We start from the raw sequence: 22050 nt of genomic DNA on the forward strand, positions 1-22050 counted from the left end.
GTATGCATTTTAAAAGTTAGTTGATGAGCTGGCTAACTTCATTTGGTTATGACATTGACTGTAACATTAACTGTTTAGGAAATTAGTTCATGTTCATGTGTCCACACTGATTATATGCTAGAAGTCAAATCATGAGCGAAAGCAGTCCACCTTATGGCTGAGCATTTTCACTTTGGAACTGCAGTGATAATGATGGTCTCAAAAAAACATGGATTTAGAGAGGTTTTCATACATCACAAACTTAACCCTTAAATGCATGTCATCCAACCTAATAAAGAAATAAAACATTACAAATTGTTTTATTTTCTTGGGCACCCTACATTTGCTGCTAAGCTCATGATTGCGAGAGCACATTTCTTACATAACATACTTTTAAAATAGTGTTATATAAGGGTGCATTTTAACTGATGCTCCCAAGAAATTATTCTACACTGTTTCCATGTGCGGAATAGCTCAATGTGTTACACACACTGACTAACTCGTCTAGAACAGAAATAAACAACTAAAGCACCTGATTAAATACAGTGGCCTTTCCAACAGTATACTAAGCATCATACTGATCCAGACTCCAGTAGTTCTAACTACTGCTCCCCGAAAGCAACCATTACACTAAGACGGCAAACTGCAGCAACGTTCAAAACGTCGATGTTTACTATGTGAATTCCAATAACATAAATAGTTAATAATAGCCAGCAAGGCTTTCGAAATGAAACACGTGAGCTATTAAGTGCCAGCAAATAGAGCGAGAGGAGTTGCATAATGTACAACACGAAGGTAAGCGAACGAGTCGCCCGACATGTAGAGACTAAGCACCGCGAGAAACAGCTGTACGGCGCGACAAAACGCTAATGAGTAAAACCGTGTTTCTCCATTAGCATCCTAGTGTTAGCGCCATCGCTACAATGAGCGCAGATGGCACAGTACTAAACAACTCTGGGAGTTAGGCCTTTACTAAAGAGGCTTCCATCGAGTCCCTTTATTGCTAGACTGCACAGTACTTCATACATTATTTGAAGAGAATCCCTGCTTCCAAAGAGGAACACCACTTTTGTTACATTTTACGAATGTGAGACATGTGGGGAAAAAATGCACGCATGCACAAATTCAACACACAAGCACATGTAAAACATGCAAATTGCTAAAAGTTCATAAAAGGGAAACTGAATGGTTATCCACTTAACAGAATGTAAAGTAATAAAAGATGTGTAGGTAGACAACAGAAAGGCAACATAATCTGCCATTATACAGGTTTCTTCGGTACAAATATAGAGCAAAATATATCCTGTCCAATACACAAGCTTTCAAAGTAGATGCTGGAAATGTACCTCCAGACCCTACTGTTTTTCCGCCATATTCATTTATATATAGGACATGACGTGCACGCCACAGGCAGGAACCTGTGGTTCTCACTTGAGTTGACGATGTTCCCGACTGAGAGAATGAAGGTGTAATCTCTGCAGCAATTAGTCCAACTGGTCCAATAATTTTAAAAACACCGCGGCAGTCGTTAAACAATTATGCAAAAAGCACCTTGGAGACGCAGCGTTTATTTCACATAACATTTATAGATTTATTGAGCTTCAATTGATTATATATTTATAATAGCATATGCCTACGGTTAAGGCAAAGCACACAGCCATTGATCAGTGCTGATCACTGAAGGCTCAAGAGATACCCATGGTACACACAGCTACAATTTATACAGAACTAACAGTTAAACTGACAGTCTCTGCATTACCAGCTGTCTTTGTTAAATGCAAGTCGTTTACATAAATGTTAATCACCTTGGAAATATAGCTAATCAAGATGGTGTTTTAGAACTTGTTATAGGAATGCATAAATCAGATGCAATTAGAAAAGACCCAAGGAAATCTTCAATAAAGGAATGTCGATATTATTCAAAACACACTATTGGTAAGGTGGGCCATTTTGACAACGTGTACCTTTATTTTTTATAGAAACATGATTGTCCCTCCACACATCAATTGTTTCCCCAGATAATTCCCAGCTGAAAGGATGACCACAGACAAAAGTAAACAAACTGCATTTATAAAAAAAAAAGATAGCTTTCAGATGTACTCAGCAGTCACAAACCTCTGACCCAATTACTCCTCTCTTCCTCCATCCATTTTCCACTTCCACTCTTGTCTCTTTCCACATTCTCTTTCATTGTCTGCTCCCTGCCTCTCACTCTCATGTCCTATCAAGCCCTGATCTCCCGAAGCCTCTCTTCTCACGCTCAGTGTCTTGCCGTGCCTATTAAATGTTGATACATCCCCAACCGTCCCCTTTCACCCCTACCCAACCCCAACTGGATGCTTCTTCACTTTGCACCTCAGAGTGTCAACAAGTATAAACAGACTAATGGAAATTCTGTCACAGCCTCCGGAGACATTACACGTGCTTTCTGAGCATGATCCTCCCCTCCCCTGCATGCACACAGAAAAGCAAATACACAAGCAAACACATATTAGGATACACATTTATGCCCATATGCATTGAGACACAAAATGACAGGCAGTCACAAAGTGTAATTCCGAATCAGGCAAAAAGGAAGGGAAACTTAAAATAGAAAGGATTCAGAACTTCACACACATATATGGACACAGATACAAAACTTTTTTTTAATCCTGTCATGTCTGCTGGCAAACATGCCTGTCAAAACATCAACAGAAGAGGGTGCAACGAGACAAGCTGCCTTTAGACAGACAAATCACTACAACAGACAGTGAAAGAGAAAGAGGAATAATCACTAAAACATATATTATTTGTAGTGCTTAAAAAACGAGGGACTAAATCTTGTCAACATAAACCTCAAAACCCATCGTCCTGTGTTTTCCAGAAAATACACATCCACAAATATATTCTTAAGCTGCATGACCTGCTCTCAACCACAAAAAAAGGTAAAACTATTGATTACATATTTTACATAAGGAACAGGTTTGCCTAAAAGAATCCTGACATACAACAAGGGTCTAGTAAATTACACTTCAGTCCAGACCCTGTCCTAATGAGACCTGAGGACTTGTAACTTGAGGCTGGTGACATATGACATAACTTTATTGTAATTCAGTAACTTGGCACTTGAATTTTGCTCATATTGACTTGGGAGTGTAACTCGAACTTTCAAGGGTAGGTTTCTACACTGCAGAGCCCTGGAGATGACAGATAAAAATTCCCTTGTTCAAAACAGAATGGATATATATTAAATATATATTTAGAAGGTAGATGGGGATATGTTTTTTTGGCATCTCTTGTAAGGTTAACTGCCACTTACCTCTGTGAGGTGTGGGTTGGGGTTAAAGCCACACTGGTTGCAGACAGTGGTGCGACACTGGGTGCACTTGTTGAAGTTGGGTGATCCGTCGGCACTGGTCAGCTCCGTGGTGTTGCAGACTGGGCACAGCTTGCTGCTGGGCATGGGTGCTATCTGGGGCACTGAGTAGGGTGAACTGGGCGCACTGCCCCGGTCAGGAGACACGGAGGGGGACCGGCCCGATCGCCCCCCACTACTGCTGCTGAAGTCCACTTGCAGGTTGCGTCTGGAGGCATGCTGACCAGGACCCTGGTCGCTTACCAAGCCTTGGGATGATGCTTGAGTCTGGGATTGAGGGGCGGGAGAGGGCCTGGGGCTCTCATGGGTGGCTAGTCGATAGGGGTCTCCTCGTCCTGGCACGCCCCCCGTGCCAACTGTGCCAGCACCACTGGTAGGCCCATAGCCTGTTTTGGGACTTGAGGGTGCACCAGACAGTCTAAGATAGATAGACAGAAAGAAATGTAAGAGTTATTATACTGCTGCACTATTGTACTGCTATACCATGCAGTTTAGCTACTATAAGTCATCAGCATTTCCAGTAACTGATTCACTGCATCTCTTCATGCAGTGTACAGGCAATTAGTCAATACTAATTATGTTTAACATGCAATTTATATAAAGACAATAAGATGATAATAAAATGTTATTTCTTCTAACATTTTCCTTCCCACAAAAGGATCCTAAATTGACTCTGACTTTCTCCTCCCTCTTGCTTTCTCCTCTTTTTCTTTCCCCCACTTGCTTTCTCTTTTCCTTCTTGTGGGGAGGGGGGTCTTAAAGAACCACATGGTGTAGGCAAAGTTAGTGATAGAAAAAACAAACGCTTTTGACAATTATTCTTTCTGAAGCAGCAGAAAAGTCCAGCAAAGCACCAGAAAAGTCAAATTTATATTTGCTGAGTGAAAGGCTACAAAAATCAGCCTATAATTTTGCTATGAATCCACAACAGTGTGTTGCAGATAGTTAGCCTACTCAAGTAGACAGCTTATTGTTCTAAAATAAACGGTAGTGTTTTAGAGTTTTAGAAAAGCCTAATGTACCCAAGACACTATAATAGACTGATTCGCTATTTCCGTGTTCACAGGCAAAGTGACTACAGTAAATAAAAGGTATAAAGACTACATTGTCTAATGGCTGAAACTTGAAAAATATCATGAAGTAGGCTACAAAGCTAATTGCATTAGCATGTCTTTGACTTAATAACAAGCTAGCACCAGTCATGTTATCACGCTTAGCACCATCCATAACAACACTGGGGTTCCTGGTGATATTTTCACTGACGAGGAAACTAAACTAAAGTTACGTGGACAGCTTTTTCAGACAAAGATTTGCCCTTGGTCCTAAATTGCTGCCTAAAATAAAGGCATACAGAAATAAGGCAGGAGTGAATACAACATTTTACTAAGAGGTCACAGCAAGCAGCCTTAAGCCTGTGATGCTAATGCGTCACCCAGGTGAGCGACAGAGAATGACTCAACAACAACAGCAGGAAAAAAAACTAACACTGTCTCTGCAAGAGACTTTGGAACCTTTGCTGTACCTTCAACTCTGTATTTCTCATGCTGGGAGGAAAAATGAAAGTGAAGCAGTGAGCATGAGGGCTTGGCTGCCACTTATTTTAGTCATGTGACTATTGGTGGAGTTCAGTGTGGGCAATGTGAGCATGTCAGAAGAGTGGCTTATTCCTACATAAGTCTAAGCAAGAGGACCTTTGTTGTTGTCGATGATGATGATGATGATGATGTTGTTGGTTTTAACTTTCTAAGCAGTATTTTCAAATTTTTCCATTTTCCATATTTTCATCTCTGCAATGTCCCCAGAGAGAGTAAAGCACGCAGACACCATCTTGCTATATCTCTTTCACACACACACACACACACACACACACACACACACACACGCACACACACACACACGCACACACACAGGACATGTAATTAATGTAATCACCTATTCATTCTTTTTAAACATTATTACTACTATATTTCATGATTGTTACGACCCTATTACCTGCAGCTTTCAAGGGCTCCAGATCTAGGTCCACAAAAGGCCGCAACATAAAAAAACAAAAAAACAAAACACGCACTCTGACCCCAAACAATAAGACAAACAATACTCAATATTTCAGGCAACCAATTATCAGTAAGTGACTCTCCTTTTTCACACAGGCTGTAACAACTCAACGCTGCATTTCATGTAACTACTCGAGGCCTTTTACATAAAGCCTCTAAAGATCCGAGTACATCTCAAAGGCTCTATCGAAGAACCTAGCTGGACAGCATGTAATAACTCATAAGGCCCTATACTCAAGAACGTGGGGCAGAAAAAAAGGAACAGTCAACTTCGACACACCATCTCAAAAAGTGTCTACCACAGTCAGTAATTGTACCAACACAGAGCCTTACGGAGCACCGTCTACCGTGGCATGCGAAGTATCTACTGAACAAGACATCCCGCCTAGACATTCGCGATGCATATTTTTAACAGGAGGGTAATTTTCCTTTTAGCCAATCAGATCGTCCGTTGCTGTGACGATGTCATCTCGACAGCTCACTGGTCCTTGGTGCGCCCTCGTGTGGATAACCTGAAAAACAAATTCTAATGCTACCGCACGAAGAACAACTAAAAAGAAAAGGCCCGAGAACGTAACAATGATAACAATATAATCACTCTGTGTTAATAAAGTAATGTGCACACATTGTTTACCAGCCCACGTTACCAGGAGGGATATTCATCAGCATTGCACAGGATGTTAATGACCAGGCCAATTTGACTCTGGATTCTTTCATGCCTGTTCTATAATTGAATACTATTATAATTAAAGTGAATTTTTTTCACAAAATAATGAATTTTCTCATTGATAGCATATATTAAACAAAGAAGGCTTAATCGCTGTAATAAGAACTGGGTGACCAAGAGTTAAAATACATTACAATACTACAGGCATTTAGAAAACATTAGTCTATATTCTTCACATGTTAATATTATGTTTCTTATACTCTTGTTTTAGTTGTAAACATTTACACACTGAAATATCACATGCAGCACTGTTAGTAAAACTGTTTTCACTATGATTTAAATCACACAAACGTTTCATCACATGCACACAAATTGTCAATATATGGCTGCATGGTGGTTAAATCTGTTGACATGTGTAGATGGTGCTGGGAATGTGTAGACATTTGCAAAGCTGAGTAAATGTGTCCTAATACTGAGGGAGAGAGACAGAGTGGGAGTGTGTTTAAGAGTCACCCTCTGTTGCAACATCATTCCATGAAATAGGGACAGAGTGTATCACACATTGGCCTGTCATCACCTACACTAGCAATATGAGCAAACAGCACTGCATACACACAGACACACACTTGCATACACATGCACACATACACAAACATATGGTGAAGTACCATGACCTTCGCAAGACCAAGTCACAGGACATCACATGAATATGACTCAGTAAATATACACATACAGACTTACACATACTTTCTCTCTTACGCGCAGACACAAACATATACTGCGCAGAGTAATAAGTCCTTGAATTCAGGCAGAAAGTATACAAATCTTAAAATAACAAATTCTTTTCATGCAAACTGACTCGCTTTCTCTCTCTCTCTCTTTCTTTGTCTCTCTCTCATGTCATATTCATTTATTTAAAATTGATTTTCTTCAACATCTCTTACCTGTGTGTTTCAGTCAGTTATCATTCCAGACACCATTAGTGTTTTAGTGAGGTACACAATTCTCTATCATACACATGCTGACATGCATGCACACACACACGTGCACACACACACACACACACACACACACACACACACACACACACACACACACACACACACACACAAACACACACACTTATAATAGAACCCCAATCCTGCAACCTCCAGTTTCTTATTTCTCTTCTCTGTGACAAACAAATATTGCCATAATTTTCAAGCAATCAAGAGGGAGATTCTCTTCTGAATGTGTTTTTGGTGTTTGTGCATTCTCATGCTCACAACAGGGTCAAACTAGCCTCAAGCCCATCAGTACTTCTGCTTTCTGTGCTGGCCACAAACAGCTCTCCGAAAAAGGCAGGGTGTTGGTCATTCATTAAAGCACTCAGCCCCTTTCCCCCCTCTCAGAGAGTGCACACACACACACACACACACACACACACACACACACCCTCAGTGGTACAGTTTCTGGTCTCAGGTTTGTCATAATCACCAGATACAGATCGTGTTGCTCTATGATTTCAAAGAAGCATGACTAAAAGCATGCAAAACCTCCCATTGAGTTGTGCCTGACCCACACCTGCAGATAGCAGGTGTGTGATACACCATTTGGCTTAAGGCTGTCACAGTAACTGTGGACAACCAAATGGGGATTGTACTTCAAAAATGTTTATCAGAAGTGTGCAACCATTTTTGCAGTGCATATCTTCATAGCACTGCCTATGTGTTTTCAGAGAGTAAAATGTCCCCATGGGCTTTCCTTAGGTATAATTCAGAGCTGAGGCCATAATGTCTTGAGATTTCCGACCACTTTTAAGTGGTTTTAAGAGATAGAAGAGACAACAGGGTTCTTTGATCATGGACAGAACCTGCATCTGGATCCAAAAAGAACCTTTAAATTACTAAGGTACAAAAGACTAAATTACCCTAATGTACAAACGATTTGTATCTTAGGGTAACTTAGGGTTCAATGGAAATAGTTATTTTTTTTATGTTTATTATTATTTTTGAGCATGTACTGTGATTTAAGGAGTGAGCTAGTCCTTGTTTAGTGTATTGAAATATGTTTTTGAGCTACAGCAAAACAGCTTATTCTTTTATTCCTTTTTGAAAATCAGTTTCAGACACACACATACACACACACACACACACACACATACATTTTTATCATCAATCATTTGCCTACCTAAAGAAATGTAAGGATCTCTTCTTTAAAAGGACTTTATCTATAAGTGTTATCAGAGAGTTTACTGTATGTGCACATGCAACAATGGTTGTGTAGAGAAATAGAGTCAGACTGAGAGATTCACCGATGATTATGATTTGACAATTTGTATCACTAGTAGCATTATGTAAAAGGCTCTAGCGTTGAGTGACAGTTGACAGATACAAATTACCGCTTAGCATTTTGTTTTGAAATCCAGAGTAAAAGGATATTTATGATGTCATCCTTTGAATACACTTGTTTGTAATATTTTGATATGTCTAATATGAAATGTTTTGTGTTATTGGCATTCATATTATTAACAGATAATTTCTGAATTCCCAATGAGAAGGAGCCATATTTGCATTGTTGATCATATTGCTAATTCACGATAACAAAGAGTACAGCATGATTTAGGCTAATGCTGCCATAGTTTTTGAAACACTTGGTCAAATAATGGAATGTCTTCCCATTTTTTAAACATTTAATAAAATTACCTCTGGTCGTGGCAACATGCCATCTTAAGCCATTCAAGACGTCTGAGTCAAGAGGAACCAAGGGAATCTTTCTGTTTAGTTGGAGATATGCAGAGCTTTTGTCAAGCTCTGCCTATCTTGGTTTAAACAGTGCCCACCAAAACAAAGGGTTATGTATGTTTAATGCTGAGAGCATGCTGTCAGTAATCAATAGGAATTATGAGGGTGTGTTTTGTGCTGAACCTGTGAATATGCACAACCATCTCTGTTCCCTAGAGTGTCATACATGTCATACACAACTTTCTCCACATTACCATAGTAAGAATTAGACCTTGCATAGACATGCACCATGGGCTACATTTGCCAGAAACTTCTATACAGTCTCCAGCTCTTGCCAACACAAACACCCTAATCCTATCTGAAGTGTCTTCCCCATCAAACAGTTCCCAAACACTCAGAGAATGGAGACAAGTTGGTTTATTTCATACTACTCCTGGTAAAAGGGATTAATTTACAATGCAGTGACTAAATAGACCAGATGATATAAATAATGCTTTTCTTTCCTTAGGGCCTGATTCTTCACTGCCAAATTGAACACTTCACTCGTTTTTATTCCTCCAGTCCAGTGAACAGGTATGAGCTGGCTTTGCCGACAGCCCCCAGAGTAATATTGATGAGGTAAGTTCTGCCACACAGGGGAATACACAAATGATTATTATAAGAATTCTGTTGTTGCCATGGTTAGGTAGGTGGTTCTTTATCTCCCTTTAGTTACATAATAATTAGTCCATTAACCAGTGGGTAAAGATGTACTGGGGCTTCTCATCTATAAAAGATGGTTCCCCAGGTGAAAAACCATGCAGGACATCATAGGTAATGATGGAGAGAATATATTATTGGAGGCAATGATGACAACTGCAAAATGCAAAGAATGCTGTTTACACAAACCAATATAGCACTTCAGATTCCCATTTATGCCATCTATGTTCCAATATCCAGATGTGAAGTTAAGAAATTTAATGGAAAAGTCTTAACTATAGTTCTATGCTATATCAAGGAGCCAGTGCCATGTTAGCATGTTGATTTAGCTCACGATGCAGCTTACCACTGTCCTTTCACATCCTGGCTAACCAGCTAGCATGTGTACAGTATTTAAGGAAACAACAGTGAATTCATTATCACAGAATTTGTCTCTATAAATATATCTTATATTCTGCCATTCTCGCTTAATCATGTTCATAAATAAGGATTTCATTCCTTTTTAATAATGCTTCTATAAAGCAACCTTGAGCATGAGAAACAAATTATAAAAAGTGATATTATTATTACTGTTGTTGTTGTTGTTACTTTTTTTTTCAATTTCTATTCCCAGAAAATAAATTTTGCAAATTAGTTTTTAGTGCTTTGAATCTTAATTCTTATTGCTAAGATTTTTCTCAGAACACTGTTTAGAATTTTTTAGATATATGCCATTTTGGTTAAATGCATTCTACAAGTGCCCAAGAGCAGTCTCCCAAGGCACACATATATCAAAAGATGGTAAAGAGGAGGCTGAGATGAATACTCAGTCTGTGTCTAATAATGGTTTTTTGTGCTATAATGGTGAGGTCGACCATGGCAAATGTTTATGGTGTAGTTAACCAGACACGTATTTATTAGTTCCAGTACCTCATTTACGTCTGCGAGTTCCACATTGGCATCTACTGTTTGTCTTAAAAATGAATTACAGGGATAAGAGCATAATTGTGTTTTACAGTATACACACTGCATAGAAATGAAGACTAAATGACATTTCTGCACACACACACACACACACACACACACACACACACACACACACTCAAATATTTCTATTTCAAATACTTTATTTCAAAGATCTTATTTCACATGTAAAATTTTGATATTGGCCATTATAGCACTCGTATATAGATGACATACAATGAATCATTGTTAGAGTCTGTACTTTAAAAAAAAACAGTATAGGCTTGCCCAGCAAATCATCCTTTTTCAACTAGAGTGCACCTACAGCCATATAAAGTAAGATTAGCCAGTCCCTGCAACTCTTCACCATCAAAGTGCTGTATCCTGCTATCCATTAAATAATTGACCAAGAAATTATGTCTATAAGTTTGTTGTAGAGGGTACCAGATGGTCTGCATTAGCATCTCAGTACAGAGGGAAAAACTATTCATACAAAAAGGGGAAAAAGGTGGTTCTCATATGGCAACTATACTGAGCCAAAAATACTAGCCAAAGAAAAAAGTTAGTAATCTATGGCTGTTTCTCGATTTCATCATTTTTGGTCACATCAAGTATTCACATACATACACTATGGTTGGTCCCACACACACATCCCAATTTACCATTGTTGTTGCTGTTGAGTATACGAGGTGCCACATTTATCTTTGACCATCTGGTCAAAAGCCTGTGGTGTGCATAACAACATGCTTATAGCATTTTCACAGATTTGCCAAGGGATAGCAGGTGGACATCAGAAAGCCTACTAGAAGCAGCAGCAGTGAATAGCTACCTATTATGTTTGAAATCAGTTTATTCAGTATTCTACATATTTTATATTGGAAAGTTTAAAAAGCTGCATTATCTGATGCAAAGCACATTTGACACCATTAATCTTTAACTTTCTACAACATTATCATGTTCTTACAAGCTCTTATTCATTAGGGATTTACAGGGATAGTGTGAGAGGGTGCCACTACTTCAAAGACTTGTTATAAGTCTGTAACTGTGGGTATCTGAGTTAACATGGGTTATGCTGGACATGGTGCTGAAACTGTAGTTTCCACAGAGTTGTAGTGGATAGGACCAGCGAACCCTGGGAACAATATGGTGGCTATAAATCAGAAATGATAGTTGATCCAATTAGAGTAATTATGGACCTAGTCTAGAAGCATATTTCCCCAATGCAATAGTGTGATAGCTTCAACATGGATAAATTCAGGAATTTCTTTAAAAAAAAATGAAATTGGACAGATGCTTCTCTTGATCAGAATTATCAAGGCCTAAGCTATCTGATAATTCAATACATGCATCTGCAACATGCACTCATTTATGACTGTTTCATTCTTTTTCTGAACCCATTTTTTAATGGATATTGAGTTAGATTGGGAAGATGCTCTAGACTCATTTAAAAACTGAAATAGGGACAATATTATGTAATTAAGTTTATATCTCATACACATAACTGTAGTAATGCTCCTTATCTTTACAGAGCCACATATGTGGACATAATGCAATCATTACCACATTCTCTGAATATTTTCCTTACCTGTTTTATCCTCTTGGATTTTAAATACCCACTAACTGCAAAGCCAGAAAACTGCAAACAAACCGCAGCAACTTCTAATGTCCGGCTTTGGACATAGTGTTTACATTGATAAAAATAACAATAATGATCAACAAGTTTAGTGAGACAGTCCAAAGTATCCCATATAATATAAATGGTGGGGCCAGAACCTAAGATGCATTTGGTTTATTTCATGGTCCAGGGCCTTTTATAAATCACTACTCAGCATGTGAAGCCATATCAGTCATACCTCCATAAAAAAGAATCCTTCTTTTTGCAGCATTAAACTTAAAACATCTTTCTCTCCCTCAATGTACATTAAACAAGCTCAGAATTCTATGGCTGATGGCTATAGTAGCCTATCCTTTTATTTTTTTTCTCATAACCTAACACCCTTTAAACTTCCAGCAAGGAATTTCTGTACTTGGAAGGTCAGCATATGATTTTGCAAATAGAAATGCCAATTTTATGAATTTTTACTTTGTAAAAATTGTATTTTATTTTTTAAATTAATTATTATTATTATTATTTTTTTTTTTTTACAAATTCTGTTGTAATAAGGGGGTTGTTGGAGACCAAAAAAAATCTCTATTGATCTAACGTCTAGCACATGATATTCCCCATTCTCTTCGTATGTCTCTCGCTAACACACACACCTCTGACATGATTAACAGCCGCGTTCGTACTCCCGACACAATCATAGGCTAATTACGAAGGGCAGTCAGGAGTCATTACCAACGTTTGAATACCATGTCACGGTTGGGGGTTAAACTAAGGGGACTTGAACGTATAAAACGGACTCGGTTCTCGTGTGTGATTTTCATCTTTTACGGATATTCCAACGCAGCGCGTCTAGTGTCCAGATCAATTTTCTGTCTATCTGCCAATAAACGCAAAATTATTTATTCTCGCTTTCTCTCCCGAGCGTGATTTGTTCTCATTACCAGAACAAAACAGGTGCGAGAACGCGAGGGAGATGATATTACAACCACATCCTGACAAAAAAAATAAAATGTTTCACCTGTTCTCTGTTGTGGGGTTTGCATCCGATCCATGTAATAAAAGGCATTTCTAGACCTATGTATAGTATATTTTGGTTATGTTGTGAGTGAATGTAAACGTTATGCACAATGGGCTCCTGCACTCGTGATAAGGAGGGGGAGAAACGTGACGAGTCAGTGTGCTCAGAAGGCTGGAGGGTGAGCAAACACGCTGCACGTGATTCTGAAGATTTTTATGACGTCTTAATGTAAAAGCAGTACACGCTTTCATCTCCAATTCGTGTAACAACGAGAAAACAAAGCACTCAGACTAGGATATCGTCAATTGTGGTTACAAATACCCGATTATTTGAGTTTCCAAATACACACATTCTGGAGAAGTAGTATGTACGCCCTACGTTTATGGAGCTGTGTACTGGCGGGTTACTAAAGCCCCTTATGTGGGCTTTCACAATCACAGACATAGCTGGTACATTAACGCGTTCTAAAAACATAGGAGCACTGCATTCGTTGTAAAGGCTCCAGTTAAGAGTAATAGCTGGGGGAGGAGCTGTGCTACGTTGTGTAAGGCTAAGATATAATATATAGGCCCGATTATATGCAGGACATAGAGAATAGTAATAAAACGAATGTTAAATTACACACTGAAAAATTATAGACACCAGTGGAATGAATACTTTCAACTGTAAAAGGAGTACGGAAATGCCTTATAACAGAACAACGTTAACGCCACGCATGGTAGCAGAGCTAACCATCTCTCATTCACGCGTACGCTACGCGCGCGCACGCCCTCACACATGTAAAAACACGCGCGCGCACTTCATCTTTTAAATTTATCCTCATGCGGAAATGTTTCAACGTAGTCTGAATGAGGGCAGTTCGTCGACCCTTATGACATGGTTTTCTGATCTCTCATCGTATTATTTACGAGAATGTGCAGGATATGCAAAAATGCGGCTTTCTTGCGGACAGTAAAAGCCGCATCGTGTAGAAAGAGTGTGAATGGCATATGTATTACAAGCTATCATGGTAGAGAGCATCGTGCAAGCGTAATTCATTCGTCAGAGCGATATACAAGGAAGTGACATTTCGATTAAGCATAACCACCATAACCACATATGAATATATTAAACCTTGTGACGCTGCCGCAACCAGGCGTAGGTCTTTTTTTTTTTTTTTTTAAGAAAGCTAGCATCATATGACACCCCATCGTAATAAACCATGGACACTTATATATGCATGGGATTTTTTTTAGATCTCTCAGTGTTGTCCATCAGTGTCATGTCTTGGCCATTAGAAAATAATATTAGGTAGGTGTCCCATCTTACCTGTTCATACCCGCCCCGGGTCCCATAGCTGCTCCACCCCCGGCCGCAGCACCATTTACAGGCTTGATGAGCTGTCCAGAGCCCGGTGGTGCTGAAACGGATCCTGGGGCTCCCGCCATCCCAACCCCGGAGCCCCCTTCCCCGCCTTCGAGGCTGGCTTCGTTACCCATTGCCTCTTTTAGCGCGACCGAGGAGGTCGACTATTTACTAACGATTATTAATAGTCTTCTAATATGTATATTTAAAATCGCTAGCGGATTCAACGATGCTCGTCTTCCGCCATCATCCCCCTAAGATCAAGAGACCTGCGTTGAGCACGCGCGTAACAGGGCGCGAGCTAGAATGAGCGAGTTGGGGTGGGAGGGGATGCTGTGGGGCGAGAGATGATCATGCGCTGACGCCCATCAACTATAGTATTCACGTGCTTAATAAAGAGACAGGATGCGTGCACCTCTTAAACCCCTGCTGTGAGAAAATGCAGAAGAAGACAAGATCGTCGTGAATTCCGTATGTAATGAGCGATCTCGCTGATGAAAAAATATACTAAAAAAAACTAAACGAAACAGGTCGTCGGAGGAGTGTGTATGCACATTGGCGCCCGTAGAGGAATTGCCAATTCAGAAAGACTGACCAATGACGACTAGTTAGCTTACCTTTAAAAGTCACTTTTAGAGTGCTTTAAATGAGTCTTAACAGAGCTACTTCATTTAGCATGTAATCATTGGAAAATGAAGAACCTTTTAGCTATCCAAGCAGTCTATGTTGTCTGAAAAGGCAACAGACCAAAACTACCAAAACAGTAGGCTCCTTAATGAATTGTGACAGGCATTTCAGTATAGTAAACATTCACAACCACAAGCTTGCAAGATTTACTCCAAGAAATCATTTATTTATTTGGTAGTCCCAATTCAGGAGGAATTCTGATGGTCCCTCACTGTTCTAAAATAAGTCACACTGATGTTCTGTCATGAAATGTTTTTACATTTCTTAAGCTAACATATGGTAATTTCTATATTCACTGTTTAAACAAGTTTACTTCAACAAACATATTTCTTCACCATCACACCTTTTTTAGTACAGAGATGTGTAATGGTGATAGGCATGCAAGTAAAATTTTCTTTTGAAGTTGTTTAGGGTTTCCCTCTGCTGGAATGAGTCCCACACCACACACCAGCGGCAGATCTACACATCTTAATTCTCTCTCCTTTTCTTTCCCTCTGTCCTATATATACATATACACACTCACATTCAAACTCGCCCTCACATTCTGTGGGTCTCTTTGGTGCAACAACTGTGAACCCCAAGGCTAAAGCCAGAGATGAGGAAACACCTCTGAAGTGCTGCCAAGTATTCTGAGCATGAAAGACATGTGGGGAAGGCTTCATTTTACAGAATAAAACATTAGGCTCCACAGTCTCAAATTCAAGGCTTTTCTGTGAGGGGCAGGAACGAGCAAGTATTTCTCTCAGTTTTACAGTCCTGTTGGCGTTAACTGCCTCTGCTGGGCAAGGTTGTTCTGCCATGGGCCCAGTACATTCACTCTCCCTGACAATAGTGGTTGGAGCAACCCGCATTGCAAATACTCAAGGAGATTAAAATTAGGCATCTGCCAACAAGCCATTCTAGCTCATGCTCTGGAAAAGCAGAACAAGAAAGGTGGGATTGCTGGGGTTGGGTATTACTCAGCACATGAGTTATTCCGACCCAAGTAAAGTAAAGAATGAGGACATACATTACAGGTGCATCTGTGTGTGGGTGGGGCTGGCAATTACCCTTCTAAATTTCCCTCAAATTAAGATTACAGTAGTGAATGGGACAACGACTAAACAAGGAATGATTAAAACATCACCACCCCATGTTGCTCTAAACACATTTTGTTCGATAATTTTAGAAAAAGAGGTTAGGATGTGATAAAATATGCTTGCGTAACGTACTCTAATTGAATGATCGAATGAAAAATATTCATGCGTTTATTTCTCAACGATGAAGTACTCCATCTAGTGGATTGTTATAATACAGCAAGTCTCTCAACTACACAAATGCTGTATCTTAGTGAAACGTAAGACGTGAAACGTAACCCTCATGCTTTGGTGGGTTTGTTTGTTTGGCCTGCTTATCTAACACCAAATGCAAAGCGCATTAAACATTTACTTCTGCGTGTACTTTCTACAGCCCTGTAACCTAACTTTGACTACCAATCATTTATTTTATTATTTTCAATTACTTAGTAAAATAAATGTAAAGACAAATTTAATAGCCTACTATATGTAACATATTTACCATCTAATATTAGAGCATCTAAAAAGACGTTTTACAGGAAATATTATTTATAAATTAGGCATCATTGTTATACATTATTTTCATTTTAGGGACGTCTAGGTGCAAGTAACATTTTAACAAGAGAATGGAAACCAAGGGCCTTGATCGAATATCGTTCTTTCCAACGTGTTTTACTTCGCATGCCCATGTCATTCTGGACAGCCCAATGTATGGCGTTTTTCGTAAATCTCTGGCAGTTTAGCCTGCCACATTTAACTACATTTAACTAGTCATCACATCACACATTTCCAGTATTTGCGCTAAATTGAACGCTAGGTGACGCTACGTGCAAAGACAAATTATTCTCCGTCCATTTTATGAACTAACTCGTAATTTAGTCATTATGTTTTTGGACTATCTTCTTTGCATTGTCACTTTAGCATTTACAATGAATTATATTTGAATTCGTTGGATGTTATCATAATGACAGCGGTTTAGGCGAATGATGAACCATAAGGACCCGTTTTGCTATCACTGCCATTTAAAATGAAAATAATTCCTTTTGGAGCAAAGAGGTAGTTCATAGTTGACAACACGGCAATAATTGGTGCGTTGTATTGCCATACCTAAACTGTTTTATTTGCTTTGGCCAAGTGTCAGGTCTCAGCCCTTAATAACAGCCCTTAATACATCGTATTACATTGTAATACATTGTGTGTGTGTGTGTGTGTGTGTGTGTGTGTGTGTGTGTGTGTTGAAACATATTTTGGGAGGGGGGGTTGGGTTTTTTTGTGTTTTTGTATCAGTGGGTCTGATCTCTTCTTTTTCTTCTTCTCTTTTCTTTATTTTTCATTCTTGTATGTTTCTTATGTTTCTCTCTCTCTCTCTCTCTCTCTATCTCTCTCTCTCTCTCTCCTTCTCTCCTTGTTGTTTCCAGTGCAAGGTTCAGTCTGTTCCTGTTAACAGTCTCAGTAGGAGGTCTCCTTAAGTGGGAGGAGGAGAGATGTGATGAGAGAGTGCGACTGAGAGAGAGCAAGAGAGAGAGAGGACACAGGGTGGATCTGTCATCTCTTCTTCCAATATGACCATCTTTTTATGAAGTTTTTTTCTAAACAACACTGCATTTCTCTTATATAACACATTTGGTTGGGAAAATTTGGGACTTTAAAGTATTAAGTCTCAGCACTCTTTTGCCAGGCTTAAATGGCATTATGTCTCAGCACTCTTGCTTAAATGACATTTCTGCTGCAGCAGCAATCAGTTTTGAAACGGATTCAGAAGCTGAACTGTTGGCCTCATTATTGATTTGTGGGTTGCTAAAGTGATAGACGCCATCAGAGCTGGTATTATGCTGTTTTTGTTTCTCTCCAAACTCTTCCCCATTTTCTTGCTTGTTGAAATTTATATAGAAGCAGTCACTTGTTAAGATGAATATACTTCCTGCGATGTGGAATGTTGGCACTTGCCCCCTTGGAAGGAATTTGTGAGTGAGCTTCACTGATAGCCTTTGTTGTTTGTGGGTTCCATGCAAGCATTTTCAGAATTTCTCCTTACATAGGCCTCTCTTCATCATGGGTGGGCCTGTGTTTGCTCAAACCAATAAAGATTATATTATCTAACCAAGACCAGCTTAAGAGGACAGCAACATATTCTAAAAACTGTTTTGGTTAGTTATCAAGCTCTATGTGTGTAGTGCAGTTGTGTGTAGTGTGTGTAGTGCAGTTGTGTAGATTGCTGTACAGTTTAGTGGTTTAGTGTTTTTATATACACCTTACAAAACACATGCTTGCGTTTTAACACCTCATGCCAAGGCTGTGGCAGTAGTCACAGTTATATGTGATGCAGTTATACATACACAGACACACACATATACATATACAGATATATATATCTATATATATAGATATATAGATATATATGTATGTGTGTGTGTGTGTGTGTGTGTGTGTGTGTGTGTGTGTGTGTGTGTGTGTGTAGAACGGTTTTTCCACTCAGCAGGTAGTTAATTGCAAATAAACAGTTCCAGACAAGCACCTGCTATTAGAAACAGCACTAAACATTAAACAAGCATGTGAATGAATCACAGAAGTTTACAGTTTGTTCTTTGAGTGTCCTGAAATAAGTATGCATTCACTTAGCCAGATGACAATCAAAATTGAAGCAGATTTCACACTAAATAATTATCACAGTTGATAAAATTTGCTGTCCAATTTTTAACACACTTTTAAAGCCACTATAATGTGGGAATAGATAGAAAGGTGTGTTGTTTCTTTTTGTTGGCAGAGTCATTTCTGTACCTGTGTGTGGTGTGTGCCAAAAAAGATAAAAAGAGAAAGTGCTGAAAATTGACCACTGTCTGCCAGTTACATAATGGTCCAAAGCCAATACAGTGTCCATTTCCTTTGATGTACTTTTGTGTGTGTTGGTTGGGAGTGGGGGGTAGGTGGTACGTGTGTGTGCGTGTGCCTACCTTTCCTACTTATTCACATGTACCTTAACTGAGCCACACCTCATTTATACACAGTGTTCCAGAATCCTTTTTGCTCCCTGCCCTTAATGACCCTATAGGGATTCATTAAATTTGGGACCTCTTTGAACCTGAGCCTCTTTGTTATGGCTGTGTTGCTCACTTACGCAGTTCAGCGTTGAGCTATTTATTTGAGGTGTGAGCAAGTTTTATAACATCTTTAAATCCAAGACTTATAAAATCTTAAACAAATTGTGAGTAAATGGAAAGTATAAGTTAGAATGTTCAATTATCAATTTCGTTGTTGCGAAAATGTTTAGATAGCAGAGCCTCCTGTACAATTACTCACAAATCATCTGAAGTACCATATTTAACTCAGCACTATTGTGGCAGTTTTCTACTACAATTTTTGCCTATTAGTTGTAAAAAAAATAATAATAATAATAAATGAAATTTTAAAAACCTATTTTTACAAAAATTGCAGTCTCCACCCACGTAGGGTGGAGTTTACAGGAAAATATGGTTATTGTGAACATGAGGTGGGAGGAGACTGTGCCTAAATGAGAAGTGATTGGCTTGTGAAGTGCATGAGGATTATGAGTAATTGTTTTCAAAGGATTATATATATAACTAGTGTTTCTAGGACTTGTTTTTAGGAAAGAAAGACTTTCTTTAAATAGTCTTGTTAGTTGAGTTATTTCAAACCTTGCTCTGTCTGTTGTGTTTTAATTTTGGATGAACAGTGAAACTATAGATAAGTTCCATTTTCTAAGATGAATCATCTGAAATTGATACTAAACCACTGCTAAAAATAACTATTCAGTCATGATGCTAATAATTTACTTGTTAAATTGTCTATCTATTCTTGTCTGTCCATTCTAACAAAGTTTAATACAAACATCAGTTAATTATCTTTTCTAGTTATCTATCTTATAGCTTCAGGAAAAAAGCAGTGAATGGAGAAAATGGTGGAGGAACAGCTGATAACAAAGAACAGAAATCCACAATAATGAATGCCTTAATCCATGAAAATAAGATGAACTGAGAGTGCTATTTGTAGATCATAGCAAATGTTTCAATACAAATATGCTTTTGATGCTCTGTGGCTGTCCATCAAAGTGTTTGAGACAATGAGGCAGGTGAGGTTGACCTATTTGATGAGGAAATCCTCATTTGTACCTAACTCAGATATTTTAATATTTTATTTTGGATTATTTTAGTGTCTTCTGCGACTTATGAAGTACTTTCTTTTAGCACTTTCTTTTCTGCAAAGTAGGTTGAATATAACAAATTCTGGAACAGGTGGAAAAAGCAGACAGAAGACATGAAGACTGCTGTGTAAATGCTCTTATGAGAGATGTTTTTATTTCCATTTCACTTACAATCTATTATTGTAATTTGTCTTGATAGAAAAGCTCTCTTTTTTGCTTCTTTTTGTCCACACCTCATCTACACTTCTATCTCTTTTCTGCCATGATTAGAAAGACTATCATGCATGGTTTACTGATTTTAAGAGGAAAGACATCTGCTTCTCAACTGTTCCCCTCCACTGTGCCCCACCCCTATACACACAGATATTTTCATGCTACACTGTACACAAATTGTGATTTTAAGATTTATCACCTCCTTTACAAAAGGTGCCCACTGTTGCTTATAATCACATTGTGAATCACTGTGAATACTCGCAAGTCCCAGGCTGAGGCTATTCAATTGGAGTTCATTCTTGTGGACAAGAGGGTTTTACATCTACCAACCTTTTGTAAAATTTGAAAATGTGCAACACACACACACACACACACACACACACACACACACACACAGACAAATGCATAAATAAATATAAATAAAAATTTAAAAATGGATAAACCCAAAATTTGAGAAAACAGTATTGAAGCATTAGAGGGCCAGAAGAGTTGCAGTTAAGGAAACTTGGGAGGAGTTTGGAGAGGCCATGGAGAAAGACCTTGGAGAAGGATGTTCTCGTAAACTGCTAAATACTTCAGGAGGGTGTCATTTCTAAATTCCCAATTTACTGGCTATAAAGATATAAATTCAATTATAAATAAAGATGCAGAATCAAGAATTAGTTAAAGTGAATAGTTGGTCCTGTCCTTTATTTGCAAGTTAAAGATAACATGCATTTGAGGCACCCTCTGGAGAAATTTTTCTCCTGAGGGTGCTCCAGAGGTTTTCTACACTTTTTCAAGGGTGATTATATAATCGTCCTGCTTTTTTACATATTGATCTGTGAGGTTTCCACCATTATATCCAAATCATACATTATATACCACTATGCAAATTGATATTCAATACATACCATTTGGAGTTTGGTATCATAATATTCCAATAAGAGACTTATTTGTTTAAAATAAATTAACTTCAACTTACATCACCTTGCACCTGCAAGGTCAGGTTGTTTTTCTGCATCATCCTTTGCCTGGTGGAGCGAAGATGCACCTTAAACAGAAGCCTGCAGAGGCCCCTACTCCATACACAGATTATTTTATAAGGATACAGAATCTCTAACCCTTTATGTTTTATGTTATCAATATTTCTAATGTAATGTTTAAACCTGTAAACACTCTTTTCATTACCTCAAGGGGAAGCCATGACATCACCCAAACAGGGTGTGTAAGTTCTGTCCTCTACTGAGGATGTTGTTAAGTGGTGGAAAGAACACTTTCAGGAACTCCTCAACCTGGTGGACCAGCCCTTATATCAGGAGGCAGTACCTGAAACCATCAGTCATTCAAAATCCATTTCTGTAGAGGAAGTGATCATAGTAGTTTTTTCTCTGGCAAAGCTTTATGAGGAATCATGAGAGTATGCCAATCTAGTCTACATGTGCTTTGTTGACTTGCAAAAGGCATATGACTGTGTCCCTTGGAATAAGATGGAGTTGCTGCAGTATTATGGAGTGTGTGGGTCACTGCTTCAGGTAGTCTAGTATCTATATGATTGCAGTAAGAGCTG

The 22050-nt window shown here is 38.7% G+C and overlaps 1 protein-coding gene across 5 annotated transcripts in view; it reads right to left on the reverse strand.

The window, feature by feature from the left end:
• bsna (bassoon presynaptic cytomatrix protein a) overlaps positions 1 to 14666 on the reverse strand; it is a 99255-nt gene extending 84589 nt beyond the window's left edge. For all 5 annotated transcript variants that reach the window (XM_027012390.2, XM_027012388.2, XM_027012391.2 and 2 more), the window contains exons 1-2: positions 14352 to 14666; positions 3278 to 3752 (exon numbers count right to left, since the gene is read on the reverse strand). In XM_027012390.2, the coding sequence (XP_026868191.2) occupies positions 3278 to 3752; positions 14352 to 14521 (645 nt within the window). In that variant the 5' untranslated portion in view covers positions 14522 to 14666. The remainder of the gene's footprint in view (positions 1 to 3277; positions 3753 to 14351) is intronic.
• Positions 14667 to 22050: the final 7384 nt, after the last annotated feature.

The sequence above is a fragment of the Electrophorus electricus genome, chromosome 18 (assembly GCF_013358815.1).
Source record: "Electrophorus electricus isolate fEleEle1 chromosome 18, fEleEle1.pri, whole genome shotgun sequence".
Classification (NCBI taxonomy): domain Eukaryota; kingdom Metazoa; phylum Chordata; class Actinopteri; order Gymnotiformes; family Gymnotidae; genus Electrophorus; species Electrophorus electricus.